The following is a 22243-nucleotide window of genomic DNA, read 5'->3' on the forward strand; positions in this document are numbered from 1 at the left end:
GCTCTAACTGTCTTCTCGATTTTAATTGGAGAACATTAGATGATTGGCATACTAGTGATCATGCACCAATCATTATAAACACCAACAATGGTCCACCTTTACAAAGATCACCTCGATGGAATCTTGATAAGGCGGACTGGAATAGATTTCGGGAGTTAAGTGAAATTGAAGGAAATGCAGAACAGTTTGAAAGTGTTGATGATGCCATAGACTTACATAATGGAACTCTTCACACAGCAGGAGTGAATTCCATTCCCAAAACAACTGGGAAATTCAGACGACAACCAGTCCCCTGGTGGTCATCAGAACTAACTGCCCTGCATAGAGCCACAAGAAAGTCTTTAACTCGATTGCGCATGCGCCGTAATGAGGAGAATTTAGTCATATACAAGAAATGTAGAGCACAGTTCCGCCGTGCCATGAAAGAAGCTAGGCGCCAGTCTTGGATGTCCTTTGTTTCCTCCATTAACAGTAGAACACCAACATCATCTGTGTGGAGGAAAGTCAAAAAGATAGCAGGCAAATTCACCCCAAACCCACCACCAGTGTTAAAGATAAATGGCAAGTATATGACTGGAGCAACCGAAGTTAGCAATGCCCTGGCTGACCATTTCTCAAATGTATCGTGCAAGTGTGAAGCAGCTCCTGGTCACCAGTATAGGAGCAATGAAGAAAAGAAAGTTTTAAACTTCGCAACAAGAAAGCAAGAGTCATACAATTCTCGTTTTACTGAAAGAGAATTTGATTCTGCTCTTGCTACTTGTAACGATACAGCCCCTGGACCCGATGGAATTCCATATGCAATGATTAAACATGTACCTTTTAATACAAAGTTATTTATTTTAAGCATTTTTAATAGAATATGGCATGATCATAGTTATCCAAGTGTTTGGGAACTAGCCATTATTTTAGCCTTTTTAAAACCCGGTAAGGACAAGTTTTTAGCAGCAAACTACCGACCTATTGCATTGACATCTTGTTTATGTAAAATCATGGAGAAGATGGTCAACGCAAGACTGATTTGGTACCTTGAAAAGAAGAATATTTTATCACCCATTCAATGTGGATTTAGGAAAATGCACTCAACGACTGATGTGCTGATACAACTTGAGTCCTCCATTTGTGAAGCCTTTGCTTCCAAACAGCACCATGTGACAGTTTTTTTTTATCTTGAAAAGGCATATGATATCACATGGAGATACGGTATACTTAAAAGAATCCATGAGTGCGGATTGAGAGGTGAGCTACCACTATTCATCCAGTCATTTCTTTCACATAGAGTTTTCCAAGTGAGAGTTGGGGAAGCTCTATCACAGAGTAAGTGCCAGGAAGGAGGAGTTCCTCAGGGGAGTGTGCTGAGTGTAACCCTTTTTGCACTAGCAATTAATGGGATATCCTCAGTCATTCCCCCGGGATGTTCTCGCAACATTATTTGTGGATGATCTCTCCATATCATTTGCTGGGGCCAGAATGGCAATGGTTGAGAGAAAAATCCAACTCTCTATTGATAAAATTATCCATTGGGCCGATATGAATGGATTTAAGTTCTCAACAAGTAAAACTACAATTGTCCATTTCTGTCGTATACGGGGAGTACATCCAGACCCGGATATATACATCAAAGGTCAACGGATCCCATGTGCAAGTGAAGCAAAATTTTTAGGGTTGATATTTGATTGTAGGCTTACATGGGTTTCTCACTTAAAAGCATTAAAAGCTAAATGTGTTGAAGCTATGAATCTTTTAAAAGTCTTGTCCCATACGTCATGGAGGGCAGACCGCAATACAATTTTAAAATTATACAAGGCCTTGATATTTTCCAAAATTAGTTATGGTTGTGAGGTATATTCTTCAGCCACCCCAAGCCGGTTAAAAATACTAGATTCAATACATCATGCTAGCATTAGATTGTCCACAGGAGCCTTTAGAACCTCCCCTATCACAAGTCTCCTTGTTGATGCTGGGGAGTTGCCTCTGGACCTTTACCGGATGTCCTCTATTATTAGGTATTGGTTTAGATTGCAAAGACTCCCTAATTCTTCAGCCTTTCAGATTGCAAGCCTTGTAAGGCACTCAACCTACTTTGAGTTGCACCCAAAATCTCCTCAACCTTTTGGGTTTCGGGTTAACCAATTATTAAACAATCTGGATATAATTAGAAATAAGGTGCTTCCATTCAAGGTATCATCAACGCCTCCATGGAAATTACCTGACATATCTTTTTGTAAATACTTTATTGGAGTTAAGAAGAATATGACTGACTTAGAATCCAGGTCTCTTTTTATGGAACATGTCGAAGAACATAGGGGATCGACTTTTATATATACTGATGGCTCCAAATCTGATGCTGGCGTTGGATTTGGAGTACATAGTAATGATTTTAATTGTAGAGGTGCACTTCCTCTAACAGCTTCCATATTTACTGCTGAACTGTATGGCATATTAACCGCTATTGAGAAAATAGCTTTGGAAAAGGAGGGTAATTTTACAATTTTTAGTGATGCAAGGAGTGTTCTTCAAGCTTTAGAAGTTTTTAATTCTAGTAACCCTCTAGTTTTAAAGATTTTAGAATGGCTTTTTATTATTGGACGGAAAGGTATAACTGTTCGATTTTGTTGGGTTCCAGCACATGTAGGTGTGTCTGGGAATGAGAAGGCAGATTTACTGGCGAAGAATGCGGCATCTGAGTTGCTACCAAGGAGGTATCCCATTCCATGTAACGATCTCCTACCTTACATCAAGAAATTGGTTTGTGATAAATGGCAACAGCACTGGACAGTCAAGATGGCAATAAAATGAGGGAAGTTACAAATATCATATCACCTTGGAGGTATAACATGATTCCCCGAAAATGGGAGACGACTCTTTGTCGTCTCCGTATTGGTCACACACGGTTGACACACGAGTTTCTGCTGAAGGGCCAACACCAACCGTATTGCGAGGACGGCTTAGTACCTTTAACAGTGAGGCATTTGTTGACCGAATGCCCTAATTTTACCAACTTAAGAAATAGATATCTGTTTGAGGCTCGAGGTGAGGATGGCAGGTTTATCCTTGCCAAGATTCTTGGACATGATGTGTCTTACTATGCGAGCGGAATTTTTAGATTTATTTCAGAAGCAGGTCTTCTGAAAACTATTTAACTATTGTAATGACTTCTTAATTTTTATGGTTTTAATCGAATTCTCTTTTAATTTTCATATACAGTAAATGGTATCGGCGTCAATGACCTTAGATGTCAGGATGCCAGAAAACTTTCAATCAATCAATCAATCAATTGTGCTTAAGTCAGGCTATGGACCTGTGTACACAAGAAAATATTTTCTCTATAGAAGATAAATTTCCTCCAATCTTACAGCAGGAATCCTCTGTGACAGGTACCACAGGGAAGAACGAAGCTACGAGTGCGGCCCGAATGGTTCGTTGTCCTGAAATTCGATTGGAGAACATCAATAAATGTTTGCAAACGATACCTTATTCCTGATGACATGTATCCCTTAGAAAAGGCGAATACCTTAAGTATATCACTGTTCCCAATTGGCAAAACTGGCATAAGCTCCAATTGTTCCCTCCCAAGGGAACAGACTTGTTTATGTGAAGTTTTGGTTAAGTACCTTCGAAACTGGACGTACGATCCGGATGATAGGAAAGACCCGATATGTATGAAGGAGGAGTCAACTTGTGGGCAGGAGGGTCCAGAATAACCTGATTTTCCCCCAAATAATACAACCATTGACTGAGAAAGAGATCTACAGAGTTATTGTAACAAGGTTCCAATTTGTTTAGTTCTGTATGAATGTAAGTAGCCCTTGCTACTACTAACGGCCGTGCTTTTACCCGCGAGAGGAGCACATATAATCGGCGAAGCAAACAGCCTTCGTCAGAAGTAGTAGTTCGCTTTCCCGCATGCAGGTGTCAAATCGTAACTTCCCTGACTCAGAGCAGGTACTTGTACATGAGCTTGGGCATCATAAACACGCTTCCGTGTGTGAGCACCCCTGAGATAGCTTGTAGAGTCGCTTGCAGGAATGTGTGCGCGATGAAGCGTAACATCATTGCTCAAAAGGAATTGATCGTTGCCTAGCCATAGCATTATGAACGCGTTTGTGAGCGTGTGTGCACCCACGAGGAGTGCACACAGCTAGTGAAGCAATCAGACCTTCCTTAGTAGTAGGACCTTGCCCGCCTACCTCGTGGGTCGGACAAGTGCACCTGTAAGCGAATTACAGTACTTGTTTGCTATCATTTGTAAACGTGAGCATGAGCTGATTCCATCCCGTCGGGAGTGGAGGCTTGAGTCAAAATCCTTGAAGGGTAATGTTTTACATGAGGCTTAGACCACAAGAGGTCGGAGGCCGACACCATGTGAGCACTCCAATGAGCTCTCTATCCCATATGGAGGAGAAGTATGAAATCATAACCGCGAAGGATTGTTTCATGACTCATTGTGCCCCAGGTGGGATGCGGCACCCTCAAGTGGTCAGCCGGCATTCCTATCTGCTGAAATAACCATGCAGGATTATGTCTAACAATACTTGTTGTGCCAAGAGGGCACAATAGTGTCTTGCAGCAGCCGCAAGCTGTCAACAGGCATCCCCCTCTGTGGCAATAACACCTGAGGGTTCTGTCTTATGTCTAACAAGCATTGTTGTATTGCCGCAGGTGTCCACCTCCCTGGCAAGGTCTGGCTTTCGTATAAGCAAGCACACATCCGCAACTGATGTAGCTCTGGCAAGAACATTACTATGGGGGTGTTGGCAAGCAGCTGTTGTTGCGCAGACCTCGTCAATGAGAGGAGCTCACTTGCACACCTCGTTAACTTTTAGTTTCTTGGTGGGCGCTCACTCATGAATATGAATTGAGTAGAGGTGCTCATGAGTCTTCGCCGCTTGACCAAACCTTCGTCAGCGAGAGGCGCTTGCCCATGCACCTCGCTAATGCTCATTGTATGGGTTCACTTTCTCGCATGAGAGTTTGTTTGCAAAGCATGAAAAGAACGCAAACAACACCAGTGCTCCCAGAGGAGATTGGAGAGTAGTCTTGTATTCTCCTAGAAGGAGGCACGAGCTCGTACGGTGAGGAAGCAAGGCTGAGCAATATTTTCCCGTGCGTTGACAAACAGCAAGAGAAACAAACTCCTCTCTATGAGGGAAGGAAAGCCCGAGGCAGGGTCCTGAAAGGCCTGGCCTCATAAAACTCCGAGAACTTTGTTGTGCCTGTAGACAATGATGAGGAGCGACGGCCACAAGCGGTCAGCAGGCATCACCATATACAGCAATAACCCAGAAGGGTTATAGCCTACAAGACTTGTCGATGGGAGAGGCGGCGACCGCAAGCAGTTAGCAGTCATCACCATCTGCGGCAATGACACCCAAGAGAAATTGCTCACGAGACTCGTTGTGCCCTGGGGGCACGACTGAAGAGAGAGTGACTGAAACGGTTGACATACATCACTAATGCTCACAAGACTAGTTGTGCCTCCCTGCATCATACTTTGCAAACCCTCAACATGCTGAGTAGGCTCAGGCTGGGAGCAAGCATCGTAAGCTAAGAGTTGTGATGCAGACAGACCTGCAACTAAAACTGGAACCATTCCATGATTCCTCAGATCTTCCATGCCCATAGGTCTCTAGAGGGGAGGAGGAGGGAATTAAATTTATATAACCACCGGGTAAGTATGTTCAAAAATTCATTTTATTATAAAAATATCATTTTTAAACACAAGACTTAACTGGTGGTTATATAAATATAGCTGATTGACACCCTTGGTGGAGGGTCAGAGACAGCCATCATTGTTGGAATTTTACTTAAGAGTTAATAAACAAGCTTAAGGGTTCGTACCTGATAAGGAAGCTGACTTCAATAAATTCTTTCATTATGTTCGCTTTCCTTATGAGATCCAGCGATCCACCCAGGGGGCTGAAGACCTCTAGGAGCTGTCAAACCAGTCTAAAAACCTCTTATGTGACAGGGCCTCCTCCAATACCCTTGTTCCGGGTGCTCTCAAGGAACAAATTGACCACCTGACTAAAATCAATGATTGTGGAAGACTGTCGCAATCTCCACGAACAACCATAAAAATACAAAAGTTCCAAGAGAAGAACAGGGTATTAGGATTATGGGAATGTAGTGGTGGATCCTTCCCCCACTACTGCACTCGCTGCTACGAATGGTCCCAGAGTGAAGCAGTCCTCATAAAGAGTTTAGACACGTTTCAAATAATGTGAAGCGAACACAGATTTACTCCTGCAAAAGGTTGTGTCCATAATGCTCTGCAACGATCTATTCTGCTTGAAGGCCACCGAAGTTGCTACAGCTCTAACTTCATGCGTCTTGACTTTTTAAAACTTGAGGTCTGCCTCACTGTAATGTGCATGAGCCTCTCTTATTAAGAGCCTGATGAAGAATGAAAGTGCATTCTTTGACATCTGTAACGAGGGCTTCTAGACCGAGCACCAAAGAGCTTCCAACTTACCTCGCAACTCTTTCGTTCAGCCCAGGACCCTCGCCAACTACATCCGAAACGTTCGGAATCTCGAAAGCCTTGTGCTAAAGTTGAGAAGGGCATTCGTTCTTGGCGAGAAAGCCTAACTGCAATGATCAGATAACTTTGATACCTTGAAAAACCAACGTTTTAACTAAGAGCATGAATATCACTGACTCTTTTAGCTGTCGCCAGACTGACCAAAAATAGAGTCTTCATCGTGAGGTCCTTAAATGAAGCTGAATGCAAGGGTTCAAACCTGTCACTCATAATGAACTTCAGGACTATATCCAGATTCCAAGCTGGTAAATCCTGGTGCCGTTGCTTTGATGTTTCAAATTATTTGAGAAGTTCCTGTAGGTCTTTAACACTAGAAAGGTCCAAGTTTCTGTGCCTGAATATGGTTGCTAACATACTCTTGTATCCCTTGATGGTAGAGGATGAAAAAATTGCGTTACCTTCGAAGATATAAAAGGAAGTCAACAATCTGAGTTATAGATGTACTGGACGAGGAAAAGGAGTTGACTCTGCAACACTCTCTAAAAACCTCCCACTTGAATTGGTAAACCTTGATGGTAAAAGTCCTCCTTGCTCTTGCAATAGCCCTAGCTCCCTTCTTCGAAAAACCTCAAGCTCTTGTGAGTTTTTCGATAATCTGAAGACAGTTAGATGAAGAGCTTGGAGATTTCGATGGTACCTTTTCAAGTGGAGTTGTCTGAGTAGATCTACTCTTAATGAAAGGCTTCTTGAAGTGTCCACCATCCATTCCAGTACTTCTGTGAATCACTCTCTTGAGGGCCAAAAGTGGGCCACTAGAGTCAATCTGGTCCCTTTGTATGACACAAACTTTTGCATCACTTTGTAATGAATTTTGAACGGTGGAAATGCGGACACCTCCATATCACGAGCTGTTTGATGCTCGACATAGCGTTCTGCTTGGTTCTCGACGTCGCGTCCTGCTTGACGCTCGACGTCACGTCTGGCTGCTTGCCGCTCGACGTCACGTCCTGCTGGACGCTCGACGTCACGTCCTGCTGGACGCTCGACGTCACGTCCTGCTGGACGCTCGACGTCACGTCCTGCTGGACGCTCGACGTCACGTTTTAGCTGGACGCTCGACGTCACGTTTTAGCTGGACGCTCGACGTCACGTTTTAGCTGGACGCTCGACGTCACGTTTTAGCTGGACGCTCGACGTCACGTTTTAGCTGGACGCTCGACGTCACTTCCTGCTGGACGCTCGATGTCACTTCCTGCTGGACGCTCGATGTCACGTTAGCTGGACGCTCGGCGCCTCGCTCTGCTGGACGCTCGACGTCACGTCTGGCTGCTCAACTCCTTTGGGTTGAAGTGGCTGAAAACATGACATTTAACGAGGGAGTTGTAAAGACGTTCGTTGTCAAGCGGTTCTCGACTAGTAGCCTTATGACGCTTGGCATCCAGGTGTGAAGCTTCCTAACGCTCAGGGTCCAGGCATGCTACTCTCTTGTTGTCCGCAGGCTGATAAACTTGCATGAGCGAAGAGAGTTTCTGTTGCATATCTTGCAGCATATCAAAATTAGGGTCAACTTGTTGTGGTACAGGAGACGTCACGTCTATCACAAGCTCACTTTCCACGCCGTTTAAAGAACGTGTAGAGCGTCCAAAGAATGATAATTCCAGTCTGACGGTGGAGGAGGAGCATGAACCGAAGTCATGTCAGGCTCAGACAACTGTCCTGCAATTGGGTGAGTTGGACGTTTCTTAACAGTTGCCGATGTCCTTAAAGGACGTTTGGCAGGAGAGCTTTCTTCTGTAGAATGAAAAACTCTAAGGACTGCTCCAAAGACTACAATCCAGGAGCTTGCGGTGTCATGATAGGACGCTGATTAACTGAGTCCATCTTCCTCTTCAGAGGTCTGGAAGCTTGACGCCAGCCCCGCCTGGGCGTCTGGCTCCTACTGTTGTCTGAGCAGTTTAGGGAAAAAAAGTAGGTAGAACCTTCCTTGGTGTTTTAGACAACAAATCCTGTGTGACCTTTTGGGCTAAAGTGTAAGAGACCTCTTTGACCAACCCTAGAGGAAGAAGAGAGGAAGAATAAAGGGTGTGCATACCTCAATTCTGACTTCTGAATGGGTGTAACCCCAATAGACAGAAAAGAACACATTTGGCTCTTTTTTTAAAGACCCCCGTTGAGAAAAGAGCTGCTAACTCAATGGAACTGTCTTTTAAGGTTTTATCTATGCTTGACATAATGAGGCTGAAACTATCAGAGTCCACAACCTTCAAGGCAGAAACCTTCTTCCCCAAGGTTCTGAGTCCAGTCAAGGAAATTGAATACAGTAACTTCGAAAGCTCTGAAGACGCCTTTGAGAGGATGATCAAGCTCTGATGTCAACCAGAGTGTTTTGGTCCTTCTCATGGCCATCCGACGCGGAGCGTCTACTAGACTCGAAAAGTCTCCTTGGGCAGAGGTAGGAACTCCCAAGCTAAGAACTTCTCCCGTCTCGTACCAAACACTAGATCTGGAGACCAATCTAGCCGAGGGAAAAGGGAAAAACAGTATTACCCTGGTTATTCTTGGATTGCATCCAGTCTCCCATCATCCTCAAAGCTCTTTTGGATGATCGAGACAGCACCATCTTAGTAAATAGAGACTCCTTCGACGACTTCCCTAGCGTAAACTCTGAAGGCGGGGAACGAGGAGCAGCAGGCACAAAATAATTCGGAAACTCTTCAGTAAAAAACTTTCATGAGTTTCTTTAAGTCAACCAAAGGATGAAGGATCTTAGGATCTTAGGATCTTCTCCTATGAGAATTCCTCTAAAAGAAAAGTAAGGGAAAGGAGATCGTCGATCCCTTCCTCCTACAAGTCTCTAACCTAGGTAGAGACGTCTTGTTTCCTAGGAGTCAACTCCTTAAGGTAATGAATTCTGGCCTCAATGGGTCCAAGATCATTACTTACTTTTAGGGGTTTATTTCTCGCCCTCCATCAGACACCAAGAGTCTGTACAGGCGGACCTTGGTGTGTGAAAATAATTTGTTTCCAGTTAATATTTTTCTCTGAATCTTTTCAGTAATAGTGCCTGACGTAGTGATGTTCCAACGCTAGAGGCTTGCGGTCATTACGATTGGAACTAAGACGTTCACGATCTCGACGTTCGGCTCAACCGGTGTACGCACGACGTCCGAGTCTTGATGCTCGACGTCACGTCTAACTGCTTGACGTTTGGCGTCACGTCTAACTGCTTGAAGCTCGGCGTCAAGCTTGGCACCCGACGTCAAGTCCAAATGCTGGACGCTTGACGCCATGCAACTGCTAGACGTTCGGCGTCACGTCTAACTGCTTGACACTCGACGTCAAGTCCAACTGCTGGACGCTAGACGCCATGCAACTACTTGACGCTTGGCACCACAAGACTCTAAGAACAATGACGTTTGCGATTTAGACGCTCAGAACTATGCTAAACACTAGGCGTCACGTCCAACTGCTTGACATTCGACGTCACGTAACTGTTTGACACTTGACGTCATGTCTAACTGCTTGACACTCAACGTTAAGTCCAACTGTTGAGCGCTTGACGCCATGCAACTGCTTGACGCTCGGTGCCACGTGACTCTCGGCACAATAACGCTCGCGATTCAGACGCTCGGAACTATGACGTTTGCTCATCCAACAAGAGAGACAAAGAAGTTGCACTCAGGTTCAAACAACGTGTCAACCTCTTACAGCATCGATAGTAGCTTGCTGTCCAATACTCTGACGCTCTGCATTATGTGTCATGACTTCCAGCTACTCGACGCTTGGCGTGATGTAGCCCATTCCTTAACACTCGACATCCTTCTTGACGCTAGCGTTATGGTGTTAAGCATCTAAACGCTCGGCGTCATGACGAGCAACTCTTTTGCGTTTTTTCCTTCCTTCTAGACAAGAAAGACACCATCCCTGTCTGTGAGCTGAGTCAACCGACGGTGAAGATAACACTTTTACCTCGTCTTTCCCACGGCGAGGGCGAGCGTTCTGGGAAGCGTCAACAGGAACGCTCGAGGGGACGTCTGCTCGGGCGCTAACGCCTCTCGTTTCCTTTCGCCGATCGACATTCCTTCTCCCAGGGGTTGGGGAGCTTGGAAGAGGTCTAGGGCTAGGATAACGACAGGGTCGAGCAGACTGAATAAAAACACTGCACCAATTAGCACTGAAAATTGCACTTTTTATACTCTTTCACATAAAACCATAAATAGACCTGCCTGCTGCGAGAGATATTACTCTTCTGCCAAGGGCTTGAATGAGACTGCAATAGGTTATTTGATTAATATTAGAAATCCCAATATCGAAAACCAAAATAAATAATGATACAAAGTAATTTGTGAGACTGTATCGATTGTCATGAGAACTACTTAGCGTAACTTTAACTGTACACTAGTTTTATTTAATCTCTGAAAATAGATAGATGATCATCTAAAGAAAATATACTAATAGGACAAATATTTTCTTAAAAAAATATATTCCTTTTATATCATAAAAACTTAAATACTTTTGGTTTGGAAGTAGAATTTACTTTTCATTATCTGCATAGAAAAAAGAAAATATGCAAGTCATACTACGTAGAACTACGTAGTCTACGTCATATGATTGTGACGTCTTAGTGTTGGCGGAGTGTTTACCTTCCGCCATCATGTTTTAAAGAGAGGGTTCGAGTTTTACAGTTGGTGGAAAAAACTCCTAATCCTACCCCTTTAAGCTACGAACATAAAATCAGTCAAGGTTCAAGAAAATTCGAAAGCAAATCCAAACAAGCGAAAGCCAATAACCAAATTAGTAGTACATCACCAAAGATAACTGCAAAAATCCAGGTTAAATAACGAGTGAATATCCAACGATGTCGCCGTCAATGGCGGCAGGGAAGATCTTAGGAATCATGGAATGGTTCCTGGTACCTCGCGAGAGAGGGCGTTGGTGGTACACCTGGCTACTCAATCTGCGATTGCCACGAGTTTTGAATTTCTGCCGGACGTCAGGGACTAAAGCTATATTTATATAACCACCTGGTAAGTCTTGTGTTTAAAAATTTTCAAATTTTATTCGGTCAAAACATGTTACTACAGTATTCCCCAGTCCAAGTCCTCATTATTCATCAGAGAAAATGGCCACAATAGCCAGGACTCGTTTAGTTCTTAGAGCAAATTCCAGTTACATTAAAATTATATTTATGGCCGGGAAACATTTTGACAGAAAATATATGTTTTCCCGTAGTAAATAAAGTGATTCAACCGAAATTTACCTTCATTTCAACTGCAAACAAACAGAACAACCAGTTTGACACCTTCATTCCCCACTACACACTCACTAAAACTGGTACAGTATAATTGAAATGAAGTCAAATTTGGTGAAATCCCATTACTGAATTCACTACAGGAAAATATATATTTTCTGTTCTAAATGTTTTACCCTAAATCTAATGGTTCTTCCTTAGCAGTGCGCTCGCTTCACTCACGAAAAAAAAAAAAAAAAAAAACATCAAGCTCCGTATGTACTGGCAAGCGGTAATGTTGAGCTGCGCACACTAACATCAATGATTGATTATTATTTCTTGAATAATTATTTGCGATATATTTTTTTTTAGAATAACTAATGGTTCTTCCTTTCGCCATTCACTCGTGAAAAAAGAAAAACATCAAGCTTCTATGTACTGGCAAGCGGTACATGCTGAGCTGCACACCCCCCTAAATTGGTTCTAATTTCTTGGTAATTATTCGACAGATTTTTGTAAACATGAAAATCACAGACCCTAAAATTCAATAAAGACAAATTAATGACTTAATTTATGATTGGGTTATCGAAGATGCTTTTCTTCCTTATAAGATAACCAAGAACGACACTTCGGCCACTGCAATTTATGTGGTATGACTTTATACGCTTTTAGATATGTGTTAGCTACACTTGGTGACACACACAAAAAAAGATTTAGAAAGGACAGAAGCGAAGTACTTAAAGTGATAACAAAGGAAGGGGGAAATATAACCCTCCTATATAAGTTTCCATATGTACAGTTACGTGATTGATTAACGGAAACATCAGTGTAACAGTACGCCATCTGTAAAGTAAAATTGAAGGGTGAACTCGTTCAAAGCAAGTATTTTATATGTGAAAACTGAATGTAATACCGCAATAAAAAAAACAGAAATAACGAACAGTTAGTAAGATAAAGTGAAGGAAAGAATCAATATTATTTTACGGGAATACATTAAAATGTTGTAATAACGGAGGGAACGACTATCAACTTAAGAAAATGAGAAATATGCACGTGGCTATAGCATCAACGAATACATACAAACAGTATTAGGAGTGTCATCCCATAGTATACTTGAATGTCGTGAATAAAAACAAATGGTTTTATTTTACTGTATTACAGGGCAATGTAACCTAGGGAAAAAAACTACTTTTTCTTATAGAAAAAATTACGCTTCCTTCGAAAATGACACTCGTTCCCGTATTTCAACAACGAATACATACATACGGTATTAGAAGGGTCAAATACTTGAATGTTACGGGTAAAAATGAGGAGGGCTTATAAGAAAATGAGTCATCCTGTTACGCAAAGGGGGGCGGAGTTCACGCGCCGAAGTTCTAAAACTGGTTACCACGTATGTACATACGAACGAACGGGAGCGAATACAACCGCTTCTAAGAATGTCAACAAAAAATTAAATATGTACCAATAGTGTAGGATATAGATACTTTGGTGTACAGTTTTCCATTGATTTATTATACATCCAAGAAAATAATTTAAAGAGAAGTTTTTTTTTTTACCATTATATACCGTATCCCAGTATGTTTTCCTCACCGAAAACCCCGGGTTCCAACTGGGGGTCCACCATTATCAGCAGATATAGATACTGTATATAAATATTTCACTAAATATTTATTTGCTGTGAAAATGTGTCATTTTCGAAAACAGGTTTTTTTTCTGTGGGAAAAAAACTTTAATTTTGTAGGAACTTTTTCCTGTCCATAACTATAATAAAACCCATTACTTTAGAAATTAGGAGTACAGTATTGTATCGTGAAGATTACATTATTTTGAAAAACTTATCCAAGTAGAAAAATATCTTTATGTGCTAAATCCAGCCTGGTCTAAACGAGTGTATTTACCTATCGAATATGGTAGTATCCCAGGACGGTTTACCCGTTAACATATAACACAAACTCGTACATTGCAACTCACCCTATGATGCTGCCTTGCCACCAGTGCCAGTCATCCAACGCCATCTCGATATATTTAATACACCCCTCCCAGTCCTCTGCTAAGTATTTTTCTACCGCTTCGTTGTACAGAAAATCATATGACATAAATGGGTCATCGGCGGTTCCAACCACTGATGGTAGGATTATTGATACGCCCACAATCAGCACCAGTGACAAAGTTCTGAAGCCTCCCATTGCTATATTATTTAATAAAGAACTTTACTTTTAGTTGGAAATGATAGTACAGCGTAATATTTGGCCCGATGGTAAAATAAATTCACTAATCTTTACGTTCTATTGAACTGAAAGAATACCAGTGCCACGACACAGTTGACAGCTTAGAAGTCCACAACCCGCAGTGCCAATAAGCCTAATAGTGCCGCTCCCCGAAACGTTAATGTAAACATTGAAGTAGGCGGTCTCTACTGACTCCAAACAGTCCTGCTCTCTACAAAAGAAGGAATATTCCAGAGATAAAATGGCAAAATTTACTTAATTAGGCCAAATTTTGATAAATAATTTCATCATATTATTTATAATATTTTTATTATTCTAATATATCAATGATAATACTATTCTATAGAAATTTTAGGTAATTTATTTATAACTATATATGCAAACCGCACCCCCTTTTATGACAAGACAATACTGAGACGTGGCCAATAGTCTAGAGAGAATATTCCGTAAAGCAATGCGTAAACCAGATGTTGTATAGGGATAACGGACTTTATACCCGGCCATATGAACACATTTTGAATGAGAAAAAAAAAACAATAGAGATCATATCATGGTTTTTTTTCTATTGTCACGCATGAGGAATTTCCCTCTGAACTCTTTCAGTTCCATTTTTCTTGCTTTTTAACTTTTCTTTCATTTAGCTATTTTCTGTTTTTTTTTCCAACTAGGGCTGTAGCTTAGCTAATAATAATAATAATAATAATAATAATAATAATAATAATAATAATAATAATAATAATAATAATAATAATAATAATAATAATAATATGATTAGTTGTTTTGCTTGTTTACTATAAGTTGCTGTTCTTAGATTAAACTAAATTTAAAAGTGTTCATTTGCATTGTTCTGGCGTGCTATCACTTTGATATTTTACTGAATGATAATTTTTTGTGATCTATAGGCGGTTGCAATTCCATTTTTAAGAACTGTCATTTCTTATTAAGTATAAGAACAACCCTTCCCACTCCTCGACATCCCCTCTCACGTTACACACACAAAGACACTAATGTTTTCTTAGTTTATACTTAAACACACTCCATCAAAATTGCACATGCTGGCTATCTACTACGAGCGTTACATTCTGATTAGATTTTATATGGCCCTGATTCCTCATATTTTTCGAATCACATTTAGCAAAATTGCATTATCAAAAGAACACATTATAAACCCAGATTTACAATTTTATGAAATCCTGATTACACCGAGTGAAACTTGCCATGTTTTGTATATACCATCACAAGAGTAGTTGTCTACAATAAGAACAATGCAAAGTTTATAGACCAAACCCCGAGTAAAACATCTCTATACGTACTGTAATCATCACTTATTTACCTCTTTTATGAAAATGTCATAATATTCGAATAATGGCCGTTATATGCCCGTTTTCTTTAAATACTTTATGTACAAAATTCCTTAACATTTTGTTACAAAAACACATTAAAACTAGATAAAAATGTACATTTCAATTACTTCTTTAATAAATATATAAAATTTGGTTGGGGTATCTAAATTAAAGGAAATTTGTAAATTGAATTTCCTTTAGAAAAAAGTATATATTGTATTTATGATACATCCCGTGCCAATGCAAATAGCTAGTAAGCAATACAACATAAGTGTTTTTTTAATTACATTTGATTTCCATACTAGTTGTTATACAATAACAATTTTCATAGTCTATAGCAGATTTAGTTTAAGTCTTCTCTTAAGTTAATTCCCCCCCCCCTTCTCCTCTCTCTCTCTCTCTCTCTCTCTCTCTCTCTCTCTCTCTCTCTCTCTCTCTCTCTCTCTCTCTCTCGCTTTACGAGAGAATGCCTCGACGTAGTCACGTGGTTTCTTCATATTGTTGAAGAATTGTGACGGGAAGGAGGGGTCTTGACCTTGAGGAAATTACTCTCCCAGTTCGAATCTAAATTTCTCTGTCACCTATTTCTTCTTTTCAATAATACTTCGGCCTTCTCCTTAGTTTATATACTTTTTTTTCATCTTGTGTCCTATCTCTATGAGTATTATTTTTCTTAAATTTATATATATATATATATATATATATATATATATATATATATATATATATATATATATATATATATATATATATATATATATATATATATATATATATATATATATATATATATATATATATATATATATACAGTATATATATATATATATATATATATATATATATATATATATATATATATATATATATATATATGTGTGTGTGTGTGTGTGTGTGTGTGTGTGTGTGTGTGTTTTCTATTTTATTTGGTCATTTATTTTTTTTATTTAAATGGCGTGGATATTTCTACATTCGTTATTGCCTGCCTAGAAGAATGGGAGAAGGGATCACGGTTGGGAGATATTTGCATTCTAAGCTATATGTGAGAGTACAGAATTGGATGATCTAGTCGGCCATCCCAAAGATGGTTTGGACCTTTTCGGTGAAACTATTTTCAATGGTTGGGTCATCGGAATGCTGGGTGATCCAGTCCTTGAGGTAGAACTCTTGGCTTCTGGCCGGAAGCCCATCATTACAGCTATGGGAGGATGATTCCATATTTTCTTGGTCTCAGCTCTAACAGGTGTATTTAGCTTAAGCCTGTGCCTTTATATCTGTTTTCCCCCCAGATACTGAAGCCTTGATGAGGATGGGCTCTAATAAACAGTGGGAACTACTTTCCCACTGGACCTCGGTGCCCAACTGTTGATCCAACTAAATCAATCGGCACTTTCTCTTTTCCTTTTGGTTATTTCTTTTATTCTCCCATCTCTTCCTTTTGGGCTTGAACTTGTTGACGTCTTTGGCTGCTTCTTTGCATTTGCCACAGTGTGGGATGGACGGCATTCCGTCTCAACCTGTACCAATTTAGATGCCATCACCCTCTGGCAGACCCCATTGGGTGTAGACCAAGTCTGTTGAGAGTCAGGCTCCAGTGACCCAGTTGTAAGTCACCCATATTTGTGGGTAATGGGTGACGCCGGGCATTGGAGTCGTCGGAAGGGGCTAACTACCCCCACTGACCAGTGTACGCCAACCTAAAGAGAGGCAGCCCCTCTCTAATAGAGGACTGGTCCACGCTGAAGCCTCTTCTCGTGTTGGGCCACATGGGATAGGACTGACATCCTCCGATAAGAGGTGGATAACCCGGCTTGCTCTTTTAAAATAAACCAACCCCTCTGTTGACGACCTGGAAAATATAAACATGGACCTCGGTACAGACAGCTCCAACTTGGGTTCTAATATTATAACATTGGAACTTTATTCGCGTTATGTAAAGAATGATAAGAAAACTCTAGAGAAGAGAGAGAGAGAGAGAGAGAGAGAGAGAGAAATGATGACAGTACAGAAAGAGATAGAAAAGTAGAAGTGTAAGGACACCGCTCCCTTCGTCGTCCAGAAAATCAACAAACTGCTCATTTATTTGAATTCTCCTTTCGCCACACCGTGGTTTCCCATGTATATGTATTCCGCTCTATCAGAGCTACATTTTGATGTATCATTTCATTACATGTTTCTGTTAACTCATAATTCGTATATTTGTAAGTGTAAGAAAACACATATATTTTGGCGGGCAATTCATTCTGATTTGGCGCCAGCGCCATCCTACCTTTCCGTCCGCACCTTGTAATATACTCCCATGCACATTTGAATAAAGTATCAGTTGATCTTGGTGACGCTTGTCTCACTGTCCTTACAACTGGTGACCCCGGAGTTGAAAGTAGCTTCAGCGGTTTTGGCTTTGCCATTAACGGACTTATTACGGCCGTGCTACCTTCTCTATACTCCGTTACCTTAGGCATGAGCCTGCCTTTGGTTCTCCCACACTTCGGTGCATGTAAGGCAGTAGGATGAGCTTAACCGGCATATCAACTTCTCACCTCTTCGCCGACTCGTCGTCTGGCCACGATGCAGGAAGCAACACGCCCATTGCACCCAACGGCCTCGCCTCCACTCCCAAAGTCAAACTGCCGCCCTTTTCTCAACACAACACCGCTTCCTGGTTCCTGAGAGCAGACGTACTCTTCCGTGTCGCTAGACTCAGCAACTCTGCGCCAAGGCTGACATCGTTCTCACCTCCATACCTGAAGAGGTGTTTGACAAGATTTCCCCATGGCTCGACGCCCAGGCCGGCCAAGTTTCATACGACGACCTGAGAACGAAACTCATCGGCATCTACTCCCTCTCCGTCTCAGCAAGGGCACAGAAAGTCCTGGACCTCGCCGGCAAGCCCATGGGTGACACCTCTCCTGTCGAGGCGTGGGACAAGTTAACCAGCCTGCTCTTGCTCCCCGAAACAGACAGCAACAGCCGACGTCGTGAGATTAGCTTATCTCGCGAGATCTTTCTTCGACGCCTACCACAGGACGTAAGGGCCCGATTGACAGACGCCGACACGCTCCCGATGAACGAACTCCTGTCAAAGGCTCAGAAGCTCCATGAGGCCTCCAAAGCATCTCGCCTTGGAGCATCATCGTCAACACCGCCTTCGTTCTCCTCCTTCAGCAGCTGCTCTTCCATAGACTCCTCGGCAACGGCCCCTGAGGACGACGAGATCAACGTTCTATCAAGAAAGAAACCGCCGCAACCAATACGACCGAACCCTAGGACTAACCCAGCATGGTGCTTCTACCACCAACAGTTCGGCAGCGATGCCAAGAAATGTAGAGCACCATGCAGTTTCCCTAGAAGACGATGCCAGAAGCATCCACCTGCCACCATCGCAGCCGCAGGTAACCAAAACAAGAATGGTTTCTATATCCTCGATACCATTTCCAACCGTAGACTCATGGTAGACACCGGCGCAATGCATTCAACGTTCCCACCTTCCAAGTCCGACCTAGACCGTGGTCCCGACAAAAACGCTCCCTCACTCATCGCCGCCAACGGATCTCCCATACGGTGCTATGGGATTAGGACCCTCAAGATATCTATCATGGGCCGTTCGTATTCTTGGCCCTTCGCCATTGCTGACGTCAATCGCCCCCTCCTCGGTGCGGATTTCCTCGCCCACCACGGACTCCTCGTCGATGTCGCTAACAAACGTCTCATCGACACGGGAACCTGTCAGTTCCGCGCCCTAGAACACGGCCCTGCAACAATGTCCGTATCCGCCGTAACGACGCACCCCTACGCCGACCTCCTACAAGAATTTCCCGAGGTTTTCAAGCCCGAGCTCCGACACTCACCAGGTTCCCCGTCCAAGCACGGGATCTACCACCACATCACAACGACAGGACCTCCTACTCATGCCAAATTCCGCCGCCTACCGCCCCAGAAACTGAAGGATGCCAAACGCGCCTTTGAGGACATGGAACGCATGGGTATCTGTAAGAAAGTATCGAGCCCCTGGGCATCGCCCCTACACATGGTAAAAAAAGCCGGACGGGTCCTGGAGACCTTGCGGCGACTACAGGCGCCTCAACCTCATCACAATGCCCGATCACTACCCGCTGCCCAACATGCAGGACCTAACGAACGCGTTGCACGGCGCGAAGTATTTTACCAAGATGGACCTCCTCAAGTCTTACTTCCAGGTCCCCGTATTTCCGGAAGACATCCCGAAAACTGCCATTGTAACGCCGTTTGGATCCTACACCTTCGCATACTCAACCTTCGGTCTACGCAACCCTGGGGCGACCTTCCAACGACTAATGGATAGCATTCTGGGTGACCTACCTTTCTGCGTCTGCTACGTCGACGACATCCTGATATTCTCGAAAACCAAGGAGGAACACCGGAGGCACGTCCGCACCGTCCTCAAACGCCTACAGGAGAACGGCCTGGTCGTACGTTTTGACAAATGCACGTTCGGTGAGGAAGGAGTGGATTTCCTTGGTCACTGCGTATCCTCGTGCGGGGTAAAACCCATGACAACGAAGGTCGACACCATCAGAAACTTCCCGATACCTACGACTATCCGCCAACTTCAGGAGTTCCTGGGGATGGTCAATTACTATAGGCGCTTCATCCCCAACATCGCACAAACCCTGTCACCCCTCGACAACGTCCTGAAAGGAAAAGCGAAAAAACTCGAGTGGGGTTTTCCCCAGCAACAGGCATTCGCCCAGACGAAGGATGCCCTCGCAAATGCCACCACCCTGGCTCATTTCGACGACAACGCGCCCCTGCGACTAACGACCGACGCCAGCAACGTCGCCTGTGGGGCTGTGCTGGAGCAACTCGTCGATGGTTCTTCTCGACCGCTGGCATTCTTCAGCAAGAAATTGAAACCCGCCGAAACAAGATACAGCACCTTCGATAGGGAACTCCTCGCCGTCTACCTCGCCGTCCGCCACTTCAGGCACATCTTGGAGGGCACTCCCTTCACAATTGCGACGGACCGTCAACCCCTCGTACACGCTTTTACGAAATCAACTGACGCATGGTCCTCCCGACAATAACGTCATCTCGCAACAATCGCCGAATTCGGGTGCACCATACGTTACGTCCCAGGAAAGAAAAATCCAGTCGCGGACGCCCTTTCAAGGATTGAAATTGACGCAATCCACCTGGGAATCGACTACGCCAATCTCGCAACCGAACAACGCACCGACCGAGAAGCACAGGATCACCTGACAGGGCCATCCGCGCTCAAGATAAGTGCGATTCCCCTCGGACCAGCAGGAGTAACTATTCTTTGCGACACCAGCACCGGCCGCCCACGTCCCTGGAAACCAGCCTCCTGCAGAAGGAAAATATTCGATATCATCCATGGACTTTCACACCCCTCAGGACGCACCACCGCTCGTCTTCTGTCTGAGAAGTTCGTCTGGCCAGGGATAAAAAATGACGCCTGGGAATGGGCGAAGTCATGCATCAACTGCCAGTCAAGCAAAGTCAGCCGTCACACCGAATCGGGGGTAGGCGATTTCCCCCAGCCAAAAAGATGTTTCGGTCACATACACATCGACGTCGTGGGACCATTGCCCCCTTCTGGATCTGCTCGCTATCTGCTTACGATCATCGATCGCTCCACAAGGCGGTTGGAGGCATCGCCGATGACCGATGCTACGACTCAAGCATGCGCCGAAGCCCTCCTGTCAAGCTTGGTGAGCAGGTTTGGCGTTCCTGACGACATCACGACAGACAGAGGCCCCGCTTTCCTCTCAGAAATATGGCTCGCTTTGGCGAACCTGATGGGGACGACGCTCCACAGCACCACGGCATACAACCCCGCGGCAAACGGCATGGTCGAAAGAACTCACCGCGCCCTCAAGGCGTCCCTGATGGCGAGCTGCACCGACGGGGACTGGAATTCACGACTTCCTTGGGTACTCCTCGGCCTTCGCACCGCCCCTCGCGCAGACGGCGAACCTTCGCCCGCGGAAAAGGTTTACGGGGAGGCGCTCGCAGTTCCTGGCGAATTCTTTCCCTCATCAACCGACGACACACAGCTGGATCACCTAAGGGACATCGCCAGGAAGTTCAGGCCATGTCTCAAAACTTACCAGGACAGAACCAAGCACTTCAAGCCAAAAAACCTGGATGACTGCGGGTACGTTTTCGTCCGTGTCGACGCTCATCGACAACCACTAACTAGACCTTATCGAGGCCCCTACCGGGTAATTAAGAGGACAACGAAAGCCTTCCTTCTCGACGTCCATGGCCAAAAGGACTGGGTCTCAATAGACCGCGTGAAACCAGCATTTCTCGAAGGAAGCGACACCGCCTCCGCCGGACCTGGCAGATCCAGAGTTCCATCTCAAAACAAGGCGCCCAACGAAAGAAAAATCATCAAACGACGACAAGAGGAAGAGATCCTTACGCCGACCGCCGGCGCGCCTCTCCGTTCAAAAACAAGAGGAACCCTCCGACGCCCGAAAAGATACGAAGATTGATCATCAGCCCTCTACGCCGCCCAATGTCTTGGGGGGGGGGGGAGTACTTGTAAGGACACCGCTCCCTTCGTCGTCCAGAAAATCAACAAACTGCTCATTTATTTGAATTCTCCTTTCGCCACACCGTGGTTTCCCATGTATATGTATTCCGCTCTATCAGAGCTACATTTTGACATATGTATCATTTCATTACATGTTTCTGTTAACTCATAATTCGTATATTTGTAAGTGTAAGAAAACACATATTTTGGCGAGCAATTCATTCTGATTTGGCGCCAGCGCCATCCTACCTTTCCGTCCGCACCTTGTAATATACTCCCATGCACATTTGAATAAAGTATCAGTTGATCTTGGTGACGCTTGTCTCACTGTCCTTACAGAAGCATTACCTGGTCACTATGAAGTAGAGAATTATCTAAAAAAAAATTTATCTTAGAATTTGAAAATGGAAGAAA

General features: G+C 43.6%; 2 protein-coding genes across 2 annotated transcripts in view; one reads left to right on the top strand and one right to left on the bottom strand.

Annotated features, from left to right (window-relative positions):
* LOC137632185 (prolyl 3-hydroxylase 2-like) overlaps nt 1-14098 on the bottom strand; it is an 87355-nt gene extending 73257 nt beyond the window's left edge. The window contains exon 1 of the mRNA XM_068364064.1: nt 13689-14098. Coding sequence (XP_068220165.1) covers nt 13689-13903 — 215 coding nt within the window. The 5' untranslated portion in view covers nt 13904-14098. The remainder of the gene's footprint in view (nt 1-13688) is intronic.
* Nucleotides 1-22243, top strand: part of LOC137632600 (uncharacterized) — a 252824-nt gene that overhangs the window by 86744 nt on the left and 143837 nt on the right. The gene's annotated exons all lie outside the window — the stretch shown is intronic.

This window comes from Palaemon carinicauda, chromosome 41, assembly GCF_036898095.1.
Source record: "Palaemon carinicauda isolate YSFRI2023 chromosome 41, ASM3689809v2, whole genome shotgun sequence".
Lineage (NCBI taxonomy): Eukaryota > Metazoa > Arthropoda > Malacostraca > Decapoda > Palaemonidae > Palaemon > Palaemon carinicauda.